At 43.3% G+C, this 22,382-nt stretch overlaps 3 protein-coding genes across 3 annotated transcripts in view; 2 read left to right on the top strand and 1 right to left on the bottom strand.

Moving 5' to 3' along the window:
* Positions 1-22,382, top strand: part of LOC141581415 (uncharacterized) — a 578,148-nt gene that overhangs the window by 458,629 nt on the left and 97,137 nt on the right. The window contains exon 14 of the mRNA XM_074386828.1: positions 7,397-7,471. Coding sequence (XP_074242929.1) covers positions 7,397-7,471 — 75 coding nt within the window. The remainder of the gene's footprint in view (positions 1-7,396; positions 7,472-22,382) is intronic.
* LOC141581785 (uncharacterized) lies at positions 8,531-15,865 on the bottom strand. The gene is made up of 2 exons (XM_074388249.1): positions 14,747-15,865; positions 8,531-12,165 (listed from the first exon to the last, which is right to left on the bottom strand). The coding sequence occupies exon 2, from the start codon at positions 9,230-9,232 to the stop codon at positions 8,630-8,632; it is 603 nt and encodes a 200-aa protein (XP_074244350.1). The 5' UTR covers positions 9,233-12,165; positions 14,747-15,865; the 3' UTR covers positions 8,531-8,629.
* The window catches only part of LOC141581703 (heat shock factor protein 5-like), a 27,903-nt gene continuing 21,283 nt past the window's right edge, over positions 15,763-22,382 (top strand). Inside the window, exon 1 of the mRNA XM_074387969.1 lies at positions 15,763-16,706. Within this exon, the coding sequence (XP_074244070.1) occupies positions 15,763-16,706 (944 nt within the window). The remainder of the gene's footprint in view (positions 16,707-22,382) is intronic.

The following is a 22,382-nucleotide window of genomic DNA, read 5'->3' as shown; positions in this document are numbered from 1 at the left end:
CACTTGTTTGAACAAGGGCAAGCTTAAAAACTACTTTTGAATTGCATACTGAGACATTAGAATCTTTTGAAATCAGAAGAAGTCAGGGACTCTAGCCAAGAAAGAGTGGCTTTTTACTTAGGACTGAATACAAACATTAAGTGATGCCACCATACAGATCAAAGCTCAGGGCTTTAGACACAGGTGAAGTCCAGTTCTTGCTGAAACAGAATTGGATCTCAATTATTGTTATACATGAGAGAGGAAAGTCACATTATTAGGAGTATTAATGGCCATTTTTGATTAAAGTAGAAGTTACTAACAAATTAGCTTAAAACTAGTACATTAGAGACAAACTTAAGCTTGTAACTTAGTCGTGTTTATAGACTGGAAAGTGAAGTTAGGGATAAGGACATTAACATTCTGAGGTACCACTTGTCAAACTGTTTTCTGAATATCAACACTCATAATGGAAGGACATGTTAATAATATTTTTTGGACATCTCCATTGGAGCTGGCTTTTTAAAACAACTTGAAGCCATCTGTCAAGGGTGTTGTGAAAGGGCATCTCTGATTGTGGCCTATGATGTGCTGGTGCATGATGGGAAAATTTAAATGCAGATACACTATGGTGCCACTGGAGGACAAGCTGTTCCTTCTTCCAAGAGTAGTTCCCAAAGTAGTGCCCATCGTGCTAGGCCTATGGCCCATAAAGAACTACTAATTTTTCCTAGAAACATCCAATAAAAAGCACCTCTCCTGCCCATTAGGTTCAATACTGTCATAACAGAAATGCATCAGATAAAGAGCTGTGATTATTCTGGGATGGCTTATTTGCTAACTGGCTTTCCCTTTTACCACACAGTGTCTAAGATTAAAAAAATTCATCCTTAGGTCCTGAAAAATCCATATATCATTGACATCAGCTTCTTCAACTGCCTGCTGAAAAGGGCAACCAAATGGCTGAACTAACAGCGGATGGCCCGCATGCTTTTAGCATACGGGGGTCTGTCACTCAGCCCTTGGCAACCTCGTTGTACTCACCATCCTAATATTTGGCTGAGATCAGGCTTGCTGACTGTGCTGTTATCCAGGAGTATGGTGGAACACGAGCTGTATTTTCTATCAAGATGCCATGGAGGTATCTGAAGAAGAAGGAAGATAGAGAAAGACATCACAGTAGGATAAACTTACCAAAGTTTGGGTTTTTTCCCTTTGTCACAATGTCAAACAATAAGGCATTAAGGTATTTTTTATACCCCGTGACCTGTCCGAGTGTGGTATCATGTGCAGCTCTATGGGAAACTCATTGGAGGCTCTCGTCACAGATGATGTTTGAAAAATGGGTTATAAAATGCTGCCCTTGATATGACACTGATCATCAAACCTGGCAAGCCACTATTATAAATTCCCTTTATAAATAATGGGAAACATTTATAATGGAATTTCATGTTCTTTTTCTGATGCAGGAAAAAGCACTGAGATTTTCTATTTCTGTTATTCATTAACTGCAACAAAATATCATACATTAAATAATATTGACACAAGAGCATTTGATTGCAGTAAATGAAGACCTAATACTACATTTACTCCCTTACTAATCCTTAATGTGTGCATTCAAGAGAGAGTGCCATGGAACCAGTGTGTTAGAGCCAGAGAGTGTGCGTGCCAGAGCTGCTCAGTCACCAAACAAGTGAGGGGCCATAGGTCTCCCTGGGCCTGTTTCCTTGTGGGAGGATGGAAAAAGTACTGCTTTTAAGACTCTCTCACATCCAAAAATCAGATGATGAAAACGACTTTTGGAATGTAACTTTCACTTCATGTTTACATAAGACTGCTATGACACTACTCAAATGAGAACTTCTGAGAATACTCTGCATTCGTTTCAAAAGTTAATTGATTTCATTCTTTAAGTTATTTGATGCACATTATGGCACATTCCTGCCTCACTCGTGCTGCTCTCTGTCTGGAATATTTATTCCTTTCCCCCTTGTCCCAGCAAGCTTGACCTCATCCACCTTCTGGGATCCCTTTGCCTGCAGCCACACCACAAAACACTTCTGTTTTTGCGTACACATCAGTCTAATTCACTGTGTGTTACATGCTACAATTGCCTGCAGGGCATCCCCCTCATGAGAAAGTGAGCCTCTCCAGGAGAGGGAGAACCCCTTCTCTCCTACCTGCAGCTGCTTAGCACAGAATGTGGGAGAAATTAAGGAGTTCAATAAGAGCTTGACCAATATTCAAGTCAGTTACAGTTTGGAAAGTAAATCTTCCTACAGATACAAATGAGTGAAAATTCATCCACAGTGCTATCAGAGATATGACAGTGAACCTTTTGAACCCTGTAGAAAATCAACTATCTCTAAAACACTTTCAAAATATCTATTCTTTGTTGAGAGTGCGATAGTCAATACGGAAACTGCCTCCATTATATTAAGTAAATGTTCCTGCTGGGCAGGTGAGGTGGTTTACTCCTGTAATCCCAACACTTTCATAGGCTGAGGTGAGTGGATCACATGGTCAGAAGTTCAAGACCAGGCTGGACAAGATGATGAAACCCCATCTCTACTAAAAATACAAAAATTAGGCAGGTGTGGTGCTGGGTGGCTGTAATCCCAGCTGTTGAGGAGGCTAAGGCAGAGAATTGCTTGATTCCTGAAGGCGGAGGTTGGAGTCAGCTGAGACTGTGCCATTGCACTCCATCCTGTGTGACAGATGAGGACTCCATCTCAAATTTACAAAAGGGAAGTGAGAGAGAGAGAGAGAGAGAGAGAGAGCGAGAGAGAGAGAGACAGAGAGACAGAGACAGAGAGAGAGAGAGAGAGAGAGAAAGAGAGAGAGAGAAAGTGCTCTTGGCTAAAAATAATCCCAGTAGCCAAATGCCAATCACCAAATAGTTGAAAAGATCAACAGCTTTATTTAAAACCACAAAATACTGATTATTTTAACTGGAAAAAAAAATAACTCAGATGAGTTTTCTTTCCTCCTCTTAATATGCTTGTTTGCATCATATTATCACACTCTTCCATTAGGGTCTCTCGCAAACTCATTAAAGACACAACAGGGGTGGATCTACTACTAATCAGTCAGTATGAAAAAAAAGGCAGGGTACAGAGAAGATCTCGTGGTTGTTTATAAACCTAAGCTGCATTTAAACATTGCTAGTAGCCAACAATCCGAAATATCCATAGAGTCCAACAGCATTTTGCTGCTTTAGATGCTTTGTACTGCAAATTCACTTCTTTCTTAACCAAAATCCAAGATGTTTTTGAACAACATTACTATTTGAAGGACCAAATTACCCTTTAAGATAGAAATGTTTTAACTCCAGCAGAACTCTTATGTTTCTTAAGCTATTCTGTGATAGATTACATTAACAGTGTTATGTGATTATATGTGTATACTTTTGTTGTCTGAAAAACAAATATGGCATAAAAAATAAAAATGGACTGATTCAGATACTTTCATTCAAAGGGAAAGAAGGTATCCCTTAATGTCACTACTGTTGAGGTAGTGCAGCATAATACTTTAAAATAAGAAAAGTCAATTCTGAGGAAAATTCCATACATGAGAATAAAAATAACAGGAATAACGCACCAAAACACAGACTAACTGGTACAGCCTCAGGTGAAATCTGTCCCCGTTTTTTTTAATTAAAATGTCCTATCACTCACTGTGACCTCCACCTCCAAGTTCAAGCAAGTCTCCTGGCTCAGCCTCCCGTGTAGCTGAGACTACAGGCATGTGCTACCATGCCTGGCTAGTTTTTGTATTTTTAGTAGAGATGAGGTTTCACAATGTTGGCCAGTGTGGTCTTGAACTCCGGGCCTCAAGAGATCCACCTGCCTCAGCCTCCCAAAGTGCTCGGATTACAGACATGAGCCACCACACCCGGCCCTGGAGATCACGGTTTTCTCCCCACTTTTTATGACATGTTTTAGATGTTTTTAAAATAATTAATGACTTTTAGCTCACTTGAAAATTTCCAACACTTTGTGTGCTAACAAAATCGGCTCCATCTATGTTGCACAGCAATGGGACCACATGGCAGGTACGGAGTTTGAATAGAGTTATTACACAAGCCCTGAGTGGAAAAGTGTAATATGCTTATAATAGGTATAACTAGAAAATTGTCTGAATTAAGGTCATAATTATGTTCCATTAAACTTAGATTTACACTTACATATAGGTTCTAAATGTGGGTTAAATATGATGGATTGACCACAAATTTATTTTCTCTTCCTTGTGAAATCTCATGAGAGTTAGTCATAAAATAAACATTATACACAGAACCAGGAGACAGGATTGACAGCAGATGATTCTGAGTCAATGTTGCAAGGTGGCAAGCAGATAGAGAAGTGGTAACTGACATAAAAGCACAACCCTGGTGCCCACAGGGAGTGACCTGAACAGAAACAAGCAATGCCGTGTATTTTGAAGAACCCAACACAGTCTCCGAAATCATAGCACATGGTACCTGGGAAGGTAGGGTGAAACACAACAGAGCCAGCAAGGTCAATAGTAAGTCTGTGGTTAGAACCGCAGGTCCACCTATCCTCCCATCTTAGAAGGAATGTGGATGTGTATTCCCTGGATATATTACACCTAAAGGTTTCTGAGCTCAGACCCACCAGGGATGAAACCTGGGAAATGGGAGAAAATGGCACACACAAAGGGAAACTCAACCTTGCTTCCCAACCCTGCTTCCAGAAAACCAGCAGCCATGCTTGCACCGCCCAGGCAATATCACAACCAATTTAAATTTAACTTAAAAATCAGACAGCCTTAAAAATGGGCACAGTAAGTTAAAGACTTTCCTGCATAAATCTGACATTTAGGAAAATAGAAAAGAGTTAGAAAATTCACCTAAAAAGGATCATGCTAACAGCACTGGGTCCCTGTTACATTTCTAAGGAATCATGACAGATCGACTTTTAATTTAAACAATTAATTTCTTAACTTTTCGAAAGTTTACTCACAGAATATATGCGAAAGCTCCTCCTCTTTTCTTGCACTAAAAGTAAAAATATAACTAATCAATTTTGGTATAATAAAATACCATAGAATAAAAGTAGTTGCTAGTTATCTCATCATCCCTATATAAAACAAGATACATCTGATTATCGCTATATAAAAAATCAATTAAAAAATTTTAATTTAAACAAAATTTAACATTTAAATAATCTGGCATGATGAATCTCTGAGTGTAAAATCTGAAAACACAGTTTTACTTCTTGACCTAACACATATTCTATTACGTTCAAATGAAAGAATCCCCGTGTAGATAAGGAAAGGCAAAATAAATTAGGGAATGTCTGTGATTACATTTCAACATCGCACGTTGAAATGTAATCCCCAGGGTTTGAGGTGGGGAAGTCTTTGGATCACGGGGGCAGATCCCTCATGAATGCGTTAGTGCCATCCCCTTGGTGATTAGTGAGGTCCTGCTTTGAGTTCATGGAGGATCTTTTTGGGGTTTTGTTGTTGTTACTGTTGTTGTTCTGAGACGGGGTCTCACTCTGATGCTCAGGCTGGAGTACAGTGGCGTGATTATGGTTGACCGCAGCCTTGACCTCCTGGGCTCAAGTCATCCACCCACCTTCCCCTCCAGAGTAGCTGGGGGTGCAGGCATGCACCACCACATCTGGCTAATTTTTAAATGTTTCATAGACACAGGGTCTCACTCTGTTGGCCCAAGGTGGTCTCAAACTCCAGGCTCAAGTGATCTGCCCATCTTAGCATCCCAAAGTGCTGGGATTGCAAGTGTGAGCCACTGCACCTGGCCTGATCTGCTGATTTAAAAGACTGCAGCACCTCCCACTCTCTCTTGGTCCTTCTCTCACCATGTGAATGATGACTTCACCTTCCACCAAGATCATTAGATTCTTGAGGCCCTTGCCAGAAGCACATGCTAGCACCACACCTCCTGTACAGCCTGTAGAACCGTGAGCCCATGAAGCCTCTTTTCTTTATAAATGATCGCATCTCAAGTATTCCTTCATAAAAATGCCAATATCTGGGACAGATGAGAAATTTAGCTAATAAAAACGTTTACCTATTGTATTTCTGAACCCCTATGCAGCAGTGTTTTGTTTTCTCATTCTACATTTACACATAGCTTACTTTCATTATCAGGATCTAATAGCTGACAGCTCTAAGAACCAGTTTCTGGCCAGGAGTCAATCGTGAGATGCGCAGGAATATCTGGCAGTATCCCGAATGACCTCTCGGTCATCTAGTCATACATTACTGATAAAATAAATGGGTCTTTACTCAACTGAAAGGTAGCCTACCTTAAACTTAAATGTCAAAATGAGTATGCCAACCTAACTGAACAGGGTATCCTCAGCACACACAATCATTTTGTTCTACCAATGTCCAAAGAATAAAAGCTCCAAAGAGGGACTTGGGCCACACTTTCTTCCCTACAATACCTCCTCCTTTGAAGTTGAACTGGTCTCATTGACACACATTTCTAACCACTGAAGTGACAGGGGCAGGGGATTGGTTTTCTTCTACTTCCGTACATTCTATGTGTGAGAAGCCCATGGCTCTTGGAAGAAACTGAGAAATTTAAGAATCCTAACCAGAAATTACTAGCTCAAGTCAGACAAAGTCCTCGCAAACTATGAAAATGTAGGTGAACGACCCCTTTTTCTTGTGCTGCATTAGTTCTGATGTTATTCTAGAACCCACAGTTCTTGTATTCTTGTCGTTAAAATTAACTGAAAAACACGGGGTATGGCTTTTTGAAAATAGAGTAAGATAACAGAACATTATGAAACATAAGCAACAGTACAGAAAAATCCTACAGTTCTAATTCTCATCCTAAAACAGGCAGGATATGGAAACTTTACACTAGTTTCACACACTAAGGCTAATATGGAAAACAGCACAGGGCATGTTACGTTTCTATTACATTGCAATGAAAAAGTTGTAGCATCCACTTGGATGTGACTGTGGTTAGAGCACTGTGAAAAAGGAGGCCAACATCACAGATCCAATCTAGAACAATGGATTCTTTTGATTTGCTGCAGTGAAATCCAAGCTGTGGCCTAAATCCTATCAGTCATTATTAAAACATACTCTTTAGAGCAAGGGAAAAATGTCAAAGACGTATGAAGAAAAAGGCATAAATCCGTGACTACTACACTAAATCATGTGGCCAATTAATTGTGTTGGTGAAAATGTCACCAAATGTGTAAACACAAAGTCTGTATGTTTCCAAAAACAGTGACAACTAAAGGAAATTATATCACATGTGAAAATAAGTAAATCTATGAAAAGTTGAACATTTTTAACTAATATCTGAGTTTCTCTAAATACTCTCTGTTATATACAAGACAGAAAATGTTTAGGTTTTCCTTGAAAGCAGAAATAATATTGTCTTACCACTCATTTGATACTTTCTCAGGAAGAGTGTGCTTGCCCTTGGACGGACAGAAGCAAGACCTGTAGAGGAAGAAGAGGAAACACTGTCATAAGTGAGGTGAGTACAAAAGATTCTTTTTAAAGCGACATAGCCATTTTAATCACTTTTACAGTCTTGAGAAAAGCTTTTAGTAATAAATGTCAAGAAAATAAAGGCACCAATGTCCCAATTCCACTGGAGAATACAAAAATCACAGAATCTCTGCATGCATGTGGAGTAAAACCGGGCTGGGGCTGGAACTTCTTTTTCAACCTTGCACCTAAATAAACGGATGCAACGTTCAGATGAATCACATATATGCCCTCCTCCCTCTACTTATCAAATATAACCACCTTCCTCTAGGCTGCTATTACCAGCACATTTCAGGGAAAGTCTCAAGCAGGAAGAGATGCTGTGGTCAATTCCTGTGGTCAGACACCAGCTCAGTATTTCAAATGTCTTAAAACAAAGAGCTGTCTTGGGCAAAAACAATTTTTTAAACAGACAAAGTCTCACTCTGTTGCCCAGGCTGGAGTGGTGCAATGGTGAGATGGAGCCAGCATAACTCCCTGAAGGCTCAAACTCCCGGGCTCCAGAGATTCTCTTGCAGCTGGGACTGTGGGTGTAAGCCACCATACCCGGCTATTTTTTCACCATTTTTTTGTGGAGACAGGGTCAAATGAGACATACTTGTAAATGTGTAATAAATCCTCAAAAATGAAATGAAGAGTCTATTTTGGGCTGTCATCAAACACTACCCATCTTCTACCTGGTGTGTGAAAGCACTCAGAGGCTTACTTTACGCCACCAAACAAGGACTTTCAAAAGTCCTTTCATGCTTTGTGTATAAAGGCAGAATTCATTCATATACTATCTTTGTTCATTCTTTCACCATTTTTTTTAATATTCTGAGAGAACGATATCTTTCAGCTACAAAGTCACATTCATCATGAAACTTAATTATTCTAACGTTTAAATAAATTAAGAGACCAACCAAAGTAAACAGAAGAGCTGTAAGACACTTCCTCTACAGCAATGAAATCTGTAGCATGCGTTTTCTATTTGGAAAACTTAGCTTTCATCCAGCCTGGGGCTGAGAAAGGGGCCACAACTGGGCATTGGGGTAGGGAGGAAGAAAGAAACCACCAGACGCAGCAGGGAAAAAGCATGAAGGGTGGGGGCAGGCACGAGGCAGGGCCAGTCCTCCTGCCTGGTGCATGGGCCTGGGAAAGCTGGCTAGGGCCAGGAAGGAGGAGCCCGAGGCCGTGGATGCCTCGGGGGGTTGGGGGTAGGAATGAGAACTGGTATGAGTGTCAGCCAGAGGCGTGCCTGAGGGTAAACAGCATCATTCATTGCCTTACCTTTGGGCATCTCCTGGTCGCTGATGTGCTGCAGGTCATGGCCGTCGCCGGCTCCCAAATCCCGCAGGGCAGGCTCCACAGCAGTACGGTCTGGCGCTTTCGCCACCTCCCTCTCATTGATGTTATGGCTGCAGATCGGTTCTGCCCAGTGCATCCTGTGCTGGCTCTGCATGGGTCTGGCATTGGGGAGTTCCGTGATCTCTCTGCTCGGCCTCTGCTCCTCTCTGCCTTGGTCTGCACTTGTGCTCGACACTGCCTCGTCGAGGTCATAGCTGCCGGACACCGCCCCACACAGCCAGCACGGGCACCAAATGGGTCTGGCACCGGTGTTGGACTTGTTCCTTCTGTGTTGGCCTGGACCTTTGCTTGCCACCGCCCCATTGATGTCAGAGCTGAAGGACAGATCCTCAGGCCACCTACGCAGACCTCGCCTGCGTCTGCCTCTGGGGCACAAACAACAACTCAGCGTGTTCCCCATGGGGCACCTTGGGTGCGCTCCAGCAACTTGGACCTTCCCTTGCCTCCCGGTCCGCACAGTTCAGCACTTCACCTCTTTGAAACACAGGCACGCTGGCAGGGCCAGCCCCTGGCTAGGGGGCCGCACCCCACTGACAGCTCACTCCCCGCCTCAGCTGCCTCCCCTGAGATGACTGGTCTGAAGGGAACCTGCTTGATTTAAAATGGGTCTAGATACAACAAGCCTGAGAGCGGAGATTTCGGAGAAGACAGCGCAGAGGGAGTTCCTCCTTCCAGTGTTTTCTACCAACTGAAGGAGGTTGCCCTACCAACCTGGTGCCCAGGAACCAATCAGGCACAGTCTCCTCCACGAGGCGCCCTACCCACATTGTGATGTGGGAGCCCAGGCACGTGGCTCACCAGGCCCCACCCTGTTGGCAGCCCCGCCCCTACCTTTCATTCATGCTGGCTGCTGGGAGCTTTCAGGTTGCTCCACTGTGATGACGTTCCTAGAGATCATCACCTTACGATGAATTATATTAAAATGACTGTAACCCTAGTGAATGTTTACTGAGTGAATAAATTCCGTATTGTTTCCACAGCATGAACCAAGACCTTGGGCTGCCATGGGGTCCTCGGGCTGAATTGAACTCTGGCAGGGGCAGTCCCCTCACTCTCGATTGATCAGAAGGCTGCATGTGCTCTACATGTTAGAAGTAACCCTGTGAACTGGGACGTCCAGACTCCAAATGATTAGTAACATTTGCTTTGAGTTTTTAAAAAAGCTTTATTCGTCTAACAGTTGGGTTATTAAAAGGTATCTCCGTAAAATAAGGCACTTTGGCTTTACTTTCTATAAACAGTTTCATCGAACACTGACTGTCACATCAGAAATCAATGTGTTCTGACTTGTCTGTGTTATCTGCAGAATCAGTTTTTTTTTATCTTCAATTAGCCTTAGTGTGGTATGTAACAGAATCAAACGTTTCTAGTATCTCAAAAGCATGTTCCCTATTTGATTATTTTTTCATAGAACCCAGGTCTCGCCCTGTTGCCTGAGCTGGTCTCAAACTCCTGGCCTCAAGCAATCCTCCTACCTCAGCCTCCCAAAGTGTTGGGATTATGGGCGTGAGCCAGCACACCAGGTCTGAAAATCTGTTTCCTAAGGAGTAATGTAGAATACATAACATCCTTAAATATACCACAGCCTTCTCCAACTAAGCCAAATTCTTTAAAAGTTCTATAATATTTAAGATTCAGTTTACTGTATTTCAACCTCCCCTAGAAACAATGTATTAAATCTTAGAACGCCCGTGCCATAACCTCACTTTTATGACAATTAGCGAAATATTTCATGAGCTTGGTAGAATAACTTGAAGTGGTAAATGAAAAAAATTAAAATACATATCCTGCATTTTATTCAATGATGTATGTCAAAGATAGTAACCTAGACTAAAATATCGAATTCAATTAGAAGATGTCTCAAGCCACAAGATTTAACAATAAACAACATTGGGTCTAGGTAAGAATCCCCAGCTGGTTCTGGGAAGCTCTGGCCCTGTGTGGTACTATGCTATAAGGATAGCGTCTCTTTTCACATTCAGGGTTGGCTTATCCCTGAAGGTAGGATGGAGTCAGTGTCACTGCACCTTCATGACCCATCGTATTTACCACACTTTACATTTCTTTCCTAAGTTAAATACACATCTTTTGGGGAGAAGACAGAGCACTACGTGATATGAAATACTAACCAAATAAGCACACAAAGAACAACACAGATAAATAATAAAAACATTCAACTGCTGAAACACAGAAACATTAAAACATCTCAGTTTTCTTTTCCCAATGCTTGCAACACCCCCATCCATCACCGTATGAAAACATGGGAAACAGCACGTAGTATGACATGGGAAAGTTACATCTCGACACCATGGAAAACAGTTTTGGAGCTCAACCTTAATTTTCTACAGTTTCTAGCCTAGTAGCTAGTAGGTATTTTTCCCGATCCTCTCCCTCCTTCCAGTCTCTACCCTCCAGTAAGGACTAGAGTGTGTTTTTCTTCTATATGTCTTCACATCATTTAGCTCCCACTTATAATTGAGAACATGTGCTGTTTGGTTTTCTGTTTCTGTGTTAGTTTGCTAAGGATAAAGACCTTCAGCTCCATCTAGGTTTCTGCAAAGGACATAGTATTATTCTTTTTCCTAACTGCATACTATTCCATAATATATACATACCAAATATTCTTTATTCAGTCTACCATTGAGAGGCATTTAGATTGATTTCACTTTTCCTATTGTGAATAGTGCTGTAATGAATATACACGTGCATGTGTCTTTACCACAGAATGATTTATATTCCTTGGGGTATATACCCAGCGATGCGATTCCTAAGTCGAATGGTAGTTCTGCTTTTAGGTCTGTGAGAAATTGTCACACAGTTTTCATCAATGGTTGAACTAATTTATCCTTCCACCAACAGGACATAGGTATTCCTTTTTCTCTAAAATATTGCAGCATCTGTTATTTTTTGACTTTTTAGTAATAGGCATTCTAACTGGTGTGAGATAGCATCTCATTGTGATTTTGATTTGCATTTCTCTAATGGTCACTGACATTGGGCTTTTTCTCCTATGCTTGTTGGCCACAAGTATGTCTTCTCTTGAAAAGTGTCTGGCCGGGCGCGGTGGCTCAAGCCTGTAATCCCAGCACTTTGGGAGGCCGAGGCGGGTGGATCACGAGGTCGTGAGATCGAGACCATCCGGGTCAACATGGTGAAACTCCGTCTCTACTAAAAATACAAAAAAAATTACCTGGGTATGGTGGCACATGCCTGTAATCCCAGCTACTCAGGAGGCTGAGGCAGGAGAATTGCCTGAACGCAGGAGGCGGAGGTTGCGGTGAGCCGAGATCGCGCCATTGCACTCCAGCCTGGGTAACAAGAGCTAAACTCCGTCTCAAAAAAAAAAAAAAAAAAAAGAAAAGAAAGGTGTCTGTTCATGACCTCTTTTAACTTTATAATGTTTGTTTTTTCTTATAAATTTGTTTTAAGTTTCTTATAGATGCTGAACATTAGACTTTTGTCAGCTGTGGTTTGCAAAAAATTTTCTCTCATTCTGTAGGCTGTCTGTTTATTCTGTTAATAGTTTCTTTTGCTGTACCGAGGCTTTTAGTTTAATTAGATCCCATTTGTCAATTTTTCCTTTTGGTATCTTCATCATAAAATCTTTGTCTATGCCTATGTTCAGAATGGTATTGCCTACATTGTATTCCAGGAGTTTAATAGTTTTGAGTTTTACATTTAAATCTTTATTCCATCTTGAGTTAATTTTTGTAAATGCTGTAAGGAAGGGGTCCACTTTGAATCTTCTGCATATGGCTAGCCACTTATCCCAGCACTCTTTATTGAATAGAAAATCATTTCTCCATTGCTTGTTTCATCAGTTTTGTCAAAGATCAGATGTTTGTAGGTATGCAGCCTGATTTCTGGGCTCTGAATTCTTTTCTATTGGCCTGTGTGTCTGTTTCTGTACCAGTACCATGCTGTTTTGGTTACTGTAGTATAATCTGAAGTCGGGTAATGTGATGCCCCCACTTTTGTTCTTTTTGATTATGATTGCCTTAACTGTCCAGTCTCCCTTTGAAATTGAGATGTTACAAACCATTCAAAATATCAAGGAATCCAAGAGCTTGTTTTTGAAAAAATTAATAAAATAGACTACTAGCTAGCCTAATAAAGAAAAGAGAGAAGATCCAAATGAATACAATTAAAAACAACAAAAGGGATATCGCCACTAACCCCAAAGAAATACAAACAACATCAGAGTATATTATGAACACCTGTATGCACATAAAATGGAGAAAAATTTGATAAATTCCTAGGACATATGCACCCTACCAAGAAACAATGAAAAAGAGATTGAATCCCAAAAAAGACCAATAATGAGCTCTTAAATCAAGGCAGTAACAGTTTATGAACCAAAAAAATCCCAGAGCTAAATGGGTTCACATCTGAATTTTACCAGATGTATAAAAAAAAGTTGATACCATTTCTGCTGGAACTGTTCAAAAAGTGAGAAGAAACTCTTCCCTAACTCCTTCTACAAGGCCAGCATGATCCTGATACCGAAACCTGGCAAAGATACAATGAAGAAAGATCTCAGGCCATTATCCTAATGAACATAGATGACAAAATCTCAACAAAGACCAGACGGGTTGGCTCACAGCTGTCATCCCAGGACTTTGGGAGGCCAACGCAGGTGGATCACGAGGTCAGAAGATCAAGACCACCCTGGCCAACATGGTGAAACCCCATCTCTACTAAAACACCAGAAAATTAGCTGGGTGTGGTGGTGCACACCTGTAGTCCCAGCTACTTGGGAGGCTGAGGCAGGAGAATTACTTGACCCTGGGAGGGGGAGGTTGCAGTGAGCAGAGATTGTGCCACTGCACTCCAGTCTAACGACAAGACTGAGACTCTGTCTCAAAAAAAGAAAAGAGAAACCTCGACAATATACTGAGAAACGAAATCCAGCAACACATCAAAAAGTTAATCTACCATGATCAAGGAAGCTTTATTTCTGCAAGGCTGGTTCAGCATATGCAAATCAATAAATGTGATTCTCCACATAAAGAGAACTGAAACCAAAATCCACATGGTCATGTCAAAGGATGCAGAAAGGCTTTCCATAAAATTCAGCATCTACCATGTTAAAAATCCTCAAAACACTAGGCATTGAAGAAACATAGCACCAAATAGTAAGAGCCATCTATAACAAACACACAGCCACCATCATAGTGAATGGGCAAAAGCTGGAACCATTCCCCAGAGAACCAGAATAAGAATAGGATGTCAACTGTCATCCTATTCAACACAGTACCAGAAGTCCTGGCCAGAGCAAGCAGGCAAGAGAAAGAAAGAAAAGCCATCCAACCAGGAGAGAGGAAGTGAAATATCTCTTTTCACAAACAATGTAACAATATGATTCCATACCTAGAAATCCCTTCAGTCCCTGCCCAAAGGCTCCTAGAAAGATACATAACTTCAGTTGATTATCAAGTCTCAGGATACAAAAGCATTGTACAAAAAGTGGCATTTTTTCTCTCCAAGGTTATGGAGAAGAAGGAACGTGTATATCCTGCAGGTGGGAGTGTAAATTAGTTCAACCACTGTCAAAAACTAGGTGGCAATTCTTAAATGGTATTCCTCAGTGGCATTTCTATACATCAACAATGTCCAAGCTGAGAGGGAAATCCATTCTGCACCCCCATTCGTAACAGCCACAAGAAGAACGAAATACCTAGGAATACAACTAACCATGGAGGTGAAAGATCTCTACAGTGAGAATCAAAAAACACTGCCGTAAGAAATCGGAGATGATGGCTGGGCACCGTAGCTCTTGTCTGTAATCCCAGCACTCTGGGAGGCCGAGGCAGGCAGATCACCTGAGGTCAGGAGTTCGAGACCAGCCTGGCCAACCTGGAGAAACGCCATGTCTACTAAAAATACAAAGTTAGCCAGGTGTGGTGGTGCATACCTGTAATCCCAGCCACTCGAGAGGCTGAGGCAGGAGAATCACTTGAACCTGGGAGGTGAACGTTGCAGTGAGTTGAGATCATGCCATTGCACTCCATCCAGCCTGGGGAAAAAGAGTGAAACTCCATCAGAAAGAAAGAAACAGAAAAGAAGGAAGGAAAGAAGAAAGAAAAGAAAGAAGGAAAGAAGAAAGAAAAGAAAGAAGAAAAGAAAGAGAAAAAAGAAAGGAAAGAAGGAAGAAAGAAAGAGAGAGGGAGGAAGGAAGGAAAGTTGAATGAAGGAAGGAAGGAAGGAAGGAAAGAAAGAACAAACGAAAAAGAAAGAGACCAGAGATGATACAAACCAATGGAAAAACATTCTATGCTCGTGAATGGGAAGAAATAATGTCAAAATGGCCTCACTGTCCAAAGAAATTTACAGATTCAATACTATTATATCAAACTACGAAGTCATTTGTCACAGAATGAGAAAAGAAAGTATTTTAAAACTTATGTAAATCCGAAACACAGTCCGAATAGCCAAAGATATCTTAAACAAAAAGAATACAGCTAGAGGCAACACACTACCCAACTTTTTAAACTATGCTGGCTAGCCATATGCAGAAGATTCAAACTGGACCACTTCCTTTTATCATAGAAAAAATCAATTTAAGATGAATTAAGGACCTACATTACAAAATCTAAAACTATGAATATCCTAAACAAAAACCCTCCAGGACATACCATTCTGGACATAAACCATAGCAAATTTTTCCAGACTAAGTCTCCAAAAGCTATCGCAACGAAAACATAGACGCATGGGACCTAAGGAAGCTAAAGAGATTGTGCTCAGCAAAAGAAACTGTCAACAGAGTAAGCAGACAACCTGCAGAATGGGAGAAAAATTTTACAAACGATGCACCTGACAAAAGTGTCATCCAGAATCTATAAAGAAATTAACACAATTTTAATCAGAAAACAAACAACTCCATTAAAAAATGGACAAAAGACAAGAACGGACACTTGTCAAAAGACATTCATGGGGTCCGCGGCGGCCGGGCAGGCAGGAGCCCACAGGGCGAGGCGAAGGCCGCGGCGGGGGTCGGGGGCGGGAATCGAGCACGGGGAGGGAGAGGTAGGCTGGGTGGGTGGGCGCGAGGTCCGGGCCGGGCGGGGCGATGCAGGAGGCGCCGCTCTCCATCCCCATCAAGCCCAACAACTTCCCCGCCGAACGGTGGCGTCTGGTGAACAGCCCGTGGTAACGGTCCACCCGCTGGGACGGCCGCGGCGAGGGGCTGCTCATCCACCAGCCGCTCTTCGAGGTGGAGCTGCTCAGCCCGCCCGGGCCGGGAGGCGGCGGCGGGGCCGCGGGGCCGGGGCCGAGCCCGGGCTCTTCACAACCACCAACTTCACCAGCTTCGTCCGCCAGCTCAACGTCTCCGGCTTCCACAAGGTGGTGCAGGGCGGGCCGAGGCCGGGTCGGGGCCGGGGCCGGGGGGCGGTGGGACGGCGGGACCGGCCCCTCCACCACTTCCGCAGCCCGCACTTCCGCCGCGGCCAGCCGCAGCTGCTCGTGCATCGCGAGCGCCGGACCGGCGCCTACAAGGCCAAGCTGGCGGCCGGCCTGGAGGTGCCCTGCCTCCCGCCCAGCGGCTTCCAGCGGTTTCCAGCGGCTGCGCATCACCTCGGCCTCCGCCTCCGCCGCCTCGGCCGCCGCCCCGACCCCGCTGCAGCACCAGGAGCCGCCACCTGCGCCGCAGATTCCCGGCCCGAGCCGCACGGACCAGGGGCTGTAGGACAGTTTCACCGGTCACTTCGGCGACGTGGTTTTCCCCCTTACTCCTACGTAACTTCATCCCACGACCGCAGTACTTTTCCCATGAAAAGTTTAGATCGGACCCCAGTTGCTCGCAGAATATGGCAGAACTCCCTTGGAATGCACCCCGGACAAGTGGAGACATCGCCCACGTTTTCAGAGAAACGGTAAGGTTACAGAGCCATTTACTTGACCTGTTCTCTGTGGAGAGGATATTTCCTGTTACAGCCCAAGTGTGAGATCGACTTTATGTTCCCCGCCTCCAGATCCTGTTTTGCTGCCTCAGTGGTGCGTGCCTGTTGTCCCGTCTGCTTGGGATGCTGAGGTGGGAAGACTGCTTGAGCCTGGGAAGTGGAGGCTGCAGTGAGCAGTGACCTCGCCAGTCACCAGGCGTGGTGACTCATGCCTGTAATCCCAGCACTTTGACAGGCTGAGGCAGGTGGATCACTTTAGGTCAGGAGTTCAGGGCCAGCCTGGCCAACATGGTGAAACCCCATCTCTACTAAAAATTTAGAAAAATAAAAAATTTGAAAAATATATTTTTAATAATAAAAACTATAAAAGCGAAAGTGAATTTCTAAATGACATGCTAGTTCATAAAATGTATAATTTAAAATTTAATAATATTTAAAATGTAGAGTTCCTTTAAAGGTAAGAAAAAATAGTTGAGACAATAGGAAATTATGATTGCTTATTAGTATTTTAACTTATAATTTTCAGTGAATATAAGGTTTTGGTAAGTATAGTCAAATAACAACCTCCCCATTTTTTTTGGGAGAAGGAAACAAGAAAAAAGGGAAAGAAATCTTAGTTTTCAAATTGTTCTTTTTTATTTTCTTGAGACGGAGTCTCACTCTGTCGCCCAGGCTGTAGTGCAGTGGCGTGACCTTGGCTCACTGCAACCCCGGCCTCCCGGGTTCAAGCAATTCTCCTGCCCCAGCCTCCTGAGTAGCTGGGATTACAGGCACGCGCCACCATGCCCTGCTAATTTTTTGTATTTTTAGTAGAAACGGAGTTTCATCATGTTGATCAGGCTGGTCGCAAACTCCCAACCTCGTGATCCACCCCTGTTCGGTCTTCCAAAGTGCTGGGATTACAAGCGTGAGGCACTGTGCGTAGCCCAGATTATTCTTTAATATAAGTTAATAGGCAAAGGCTGATAAGAAAAGAAGTTCATAAATGACAGGTTCGATTTTAGTTAAGGAAAAAAAAAGGAGACATGATTATCACCTGTACCTTTCATGAATCTAAAGTGATTGAGCGTGAATTCGGTAGTGTAAGTGGTCCTCAACTCTGAATTAACTGTGGGAGGTTTGCTTGTGTTACTCAGAAAGCTTGTTCTTTACTTGCCAGCCAGGTGTGGTGACTCACACCTGTAATCCTAGGACTTTGAGAGGCTGAGGCAGGTGGATCACTTGAGGTCAGGAGTTCAGGACCAACCCGGCCAACATGGTGAAAGCTTATCTATACTAAAAATACAAAAATTATAAGAAGAAAAGCAATCATCATGCATCATTTCTTACATGCTAATTGTGTAAAAGTGCTATATGTTCCTTTGTGGAACATGGCTTTTATATAGTTGATTGTTGTGGGTTATTTTTGCCTTTTGTTTAAAAACATGCATTGCTTTATGTCAGAGCTTGTACTTTTAAGTTTTAAACCACATAGCTTATGGTATCTACATTTGTCTTTAAAATAGTTTTCATAGAGTTCTTTGACGTCTAATGAAGACTGATTGCTTTTAGGTCTGCTGTATAGCTGTGGTATTAGAGTTTCTTTCCATTGTACTCCCAGGATAATCCCACTGTTTCTTTCCTTAATTTTTATTTTTTTTTGAGACAGAGTCTTGCTCTGTCACCCAGTCTGAAGTGCAGTGGCACCATCTTGGCTCACTGCGACCTCCGCTTCCCGCGTTCAAGCACTTCTCTGCCTAGCCTTCCAAGTAGTTGGGATTACAGGTGCCTGCCACCACACCCAGCTAATTTTTGTATTTTTAGGAGAGATGGGGTTTCACCATGTTGGCCAGTCTGGTCTTGAACTCCTGAACTTTAGATCCACCCACGTGGCCTCCCAAAGTGCTGGGATTACAGGCCTGAGCCACCATGCCTGGCCCTCGAATAACTTTCAATGCTTCTGTTTCTCCCTGAGCACATACTTTAGGCAGAGGGACTTCCCATTTTCCCTCCTTCTCTTTTCGTTTCTGTTTAATCGTACTGGAAAGTGCTTTAGCTTGAGGTTGCCCCGCTCTGTCCAGCAGATAGGCAGATACTGCTCCCTGTGGAGTCTTTTCATCATTCTTCTGTTTGGTGTTTCTCTTTTCTTGCATCTTGATAGTCTTTTTAATTTGTATTTTCTCAGCACGGCACTGTTTATGGTAAAGCTTAGCTTTCAGACCAATCATTTTCTTTGCCTTCTTTGAACGTTCATGAGCCTCAGGACTTTCCTTCTTTCTCCTTTTCTCATGGTCATCCAACCGGTATCCATAGCGTTACCAGTGTAATTCAATATATTCATTCTGTGGCATGGTGACAGCTGCAGAGCTGCCAGAGGAAGCCCCTGGGGTGTGAAAACGCTCAATTTTCAGGTCTCAGAGACCCACAAGCCAACAGTGTGCAGGCCACGACAAGAAAGCTATTTTTTATTTATTTTTCTTATTTTTTTGCTATTTTTAATTTTTAAAAATATTTATTTATTGATTTGAGGTGGAGTCTCACTCTGTGGCTCCCTCCCGAGTTCAAGAGATTCTGCTGCCTCAGCCTCTTCAGTAGCTGGGATTACAGGCGCCGGCCCTCATACCTGGCTAAGATTTTTTTATATTTTTAGTAGAGATGGGATTTCTCCATGTTGGCTAGGCTGGTGTTGAACTCCTGACCGCAAGTGATTCGGCCACCTTGGCCTCCCAAAGTGCTGGGATTGCAAGGGTGAGCCACCTCACCTGATTCTTCTGTATTTTTAATAAGCTCCCAGGTGAGGTGAGTGCTGGCTAGTGGAGCACATTTTGAGTGTCATGGATCTGGTTCATGCCCTCGTTGGCAGTGGTGGCTCATGTCTGTAATCCCAGCACTTTGGGAGACTGAGGTGGGTGGATCACCTGAGGTCAGGAGTTTGAGACCAGCCTGGCCAACATGGTGAAACCCGTGTTTACTAAAAATACAAAAAATAAAAATAAAGATAAAAAATAACTGGACGGTGGTGGCATGTGCTTGTAATCTCAGCTACTTGGGAGGCTGAGGCAGGAGAATCTATTGAACCCGGCAGATGGAGGTTGCAGTGAGCTGAGATCCTGCCACTGCACTACAGCCTGGGCAAGGGAACAAGAGCTAAACTTCATCTCTAAATAAATAAATAAATAAATAACTGCACTCCAGCCTGGGCAACGGAACAAGAGCTAAACTTTATCTCTAAATAAATAAATAAATAAATAAGTCTGGTTCATGTCCTATCAGCCATTTATAGATGTTAGACTGAGTCCTGAGACAGGAAACTCATGTTCCAAACTCCAGATTTCCCACAAAATATATAGGAAATATGAGGCCCCAAGAGGGAAATGTTGCTGAAGATCACACAGCAAAATGGAGTTTGAGACTAGAAACAAAAGCGCAGATGAAGCCTTTATTCCCATGTCACTTTCAACATCAAATATAAATATCTAAGAGGACCCCTTGATCTGAGCCCAGCCCTGAGCCGCTTCTGTGGCCTGTCAGGGAATGCCAGGAGCCATGGCACTTCCCGAAGGTTGTTTGCCAAGCAGCAACCAGGTGGTGGGGAGGAAGAAGCCAGTTTCATTTCCTTGCTCCAGGACCTGGAAAGGTCTGACCCTGGAAAACACCGCACTGAGGGTATCGGTGACCTCAGGAGCCCCAGAGATCCATCTCTCAGACACCCTGCACAAGGACCCTGCAAGACAGGACCTGTTTAGGCCCCTTCCTTCCACCCCAACCCTTGTGGGGCCCATTATTCTCCTGAGAGCTTCCCTAGGTTATTTCCACCTACCCCCGCATTGACCTCCAGCCTTGGAGCACCCTCACACGTTCCCCGCCTGTGGAGACTCCACAATTATTCTCCTCCAAAGACCCCTCCCAAAACTGCCTCCTGGCATCAGCGATGCTTTCACACCTTGGTGACTGCCTAGGCCACCCCCTTCCCTGCCCCAAGCACCTCTGTGTCTCCATCATGACTTCCCCAGGTCTAGGGCTGTACTGAGACTGCACAGCGACCCCGACACACAGGGCTTTCCTCCAGCACTCCCTCAGACATCCCGCCCACCCTACAGGGGAGATGAGGCTCCACTGCCCCTAAAACGCGGCTTTCTGGACCCGCACAAGGCACCTCTGTCACACAGGGGTGACCCTAGGAATCCCTCTCCAGATATTCTCGGGCCTTCCCCCAAGGGAGATACCAAAGGTGGAGGAATCCTCTGGAGAGGATCCTCAGAAACCATCCTCAAAGCTACCATCAGAACCAGAAACACCCGAGGAAGAAACGTGGCCACGAAACCCATCTCCACATACACACTCCTCCCAGCGGCAGTTCTAGGGACGCCATTCATGGTCACCTCACCCCATTGAACTGAAGACGCTGCCCCCAGGTTAAAGGGAAAAGAAAGGAAGAGTCCAGCAGAATTCCTGAAGGAAAATCCATTTTCCTTTATTCATTATGCATTGGAGCTAAAGCGCAGGGCACGAAGAGTTTTATAGACAATTTTAAGTTCTTAGTACAGTTTTCCACGGAAACTTTAAAAATTAACAATGAAAGAGATCATAGATAATAAACCCATCATAAGTACATTATCACTAGGTTTCAGGAGTTTTCATTTTGCTGTTTAATTTCAAGTATCAATTCCAAATATTCTAGGAGTTTTTTACATCAAATATCAGATACAATATCATTAATTATGAAAGAACATACGTAACTATCTAACAAGTGAAGCTGAGAAAGAAAATATCATTATCACATCTAATACAAATGTTAATATTTAAAATAGATGAATTTGTGTATTCACCAAAGAGTAGACGCTACAAGCACCGAAGGCTTTGCATGAAACGTTTTAACATGTTTCATTTAATATTTCATCTTCAGACACAAAATTTTGATACATGAAAATTTTCAGTTATGTATACAGAGCCACAGACTATGTTTGGAGGAGGAAATCACAAATCAACAGTGGGATATTCCAAACCACTTTATTGTGAACGTAAATGCAAGAGGCCGGGCACAGTGACTCCCACCTGTAATCCCAGCAGTTTGGGAGGCTGAGGCAGGCAGATCACGAGGTCAAGGGATCAAAACTGTCCTGGCCACCATGATGAAACCCTGTCTCTACTAAGAATATATAAATTAGCTGGGTTGGTGGTTCATGCCAGTAGTCCAAGCTACTTGGGAGGCTGAGGCAGGAGAGTCATTTGAACCCGAGAGGTAGAGGTTGCAGAGACTGGAGATCTCGCCACTGTGCTCCAGCCTGGCAACACAGCAAGACTCTGTGTTTTGGTATGACCAGTATGGGCCTGGGGGAAGATGAGCTGATTTCATCTCTCCCTTTATTACCATGAGGTGGGAGCCTCATTTCACATATACAGATTCCCTTCAAAGACGAGATGAACAGGCCTGAGCCCCCATGGAACTTGGAGTAATGACAGCCTTGTCCCCATGCATTCTATCTTCCCACACTTGTTGTTTCGGGCCATCGTGCATTCAGTGCCTCTGTGGACAGAGATCCAAACCCAGGCACTCTCACAAATCTGGGGCCAATTCTATAGTTTTTTGAATTCCAGCTCAGTTCAGATTGTCACCTGCTTGGGACTGTGGGTGACTGTTGACTCTGCACTGGGATGTGGTGTGTCCAT

The sequence above is a fragment of the Saimiri boliviensis genome, chromosome 1, assembly GCF_048565385.1.
Source record: "Saimiri boliviensis isolate mSaiBol1 chromosome 1, mSaiBol1.pri, whole genome shotgun sequence".
NCBI classification, from domain to species: Eukaryota; Metazoa; Chordata; class Mammalia; order Primates; family Cebidae; genus Saimiri; species Saimiri boliviensis.
The sequence above is the reverse complement of the archived record's forward strand: the minus strand, read 5'-3'. Positions and strand labels throughout refer to the sequence as shown.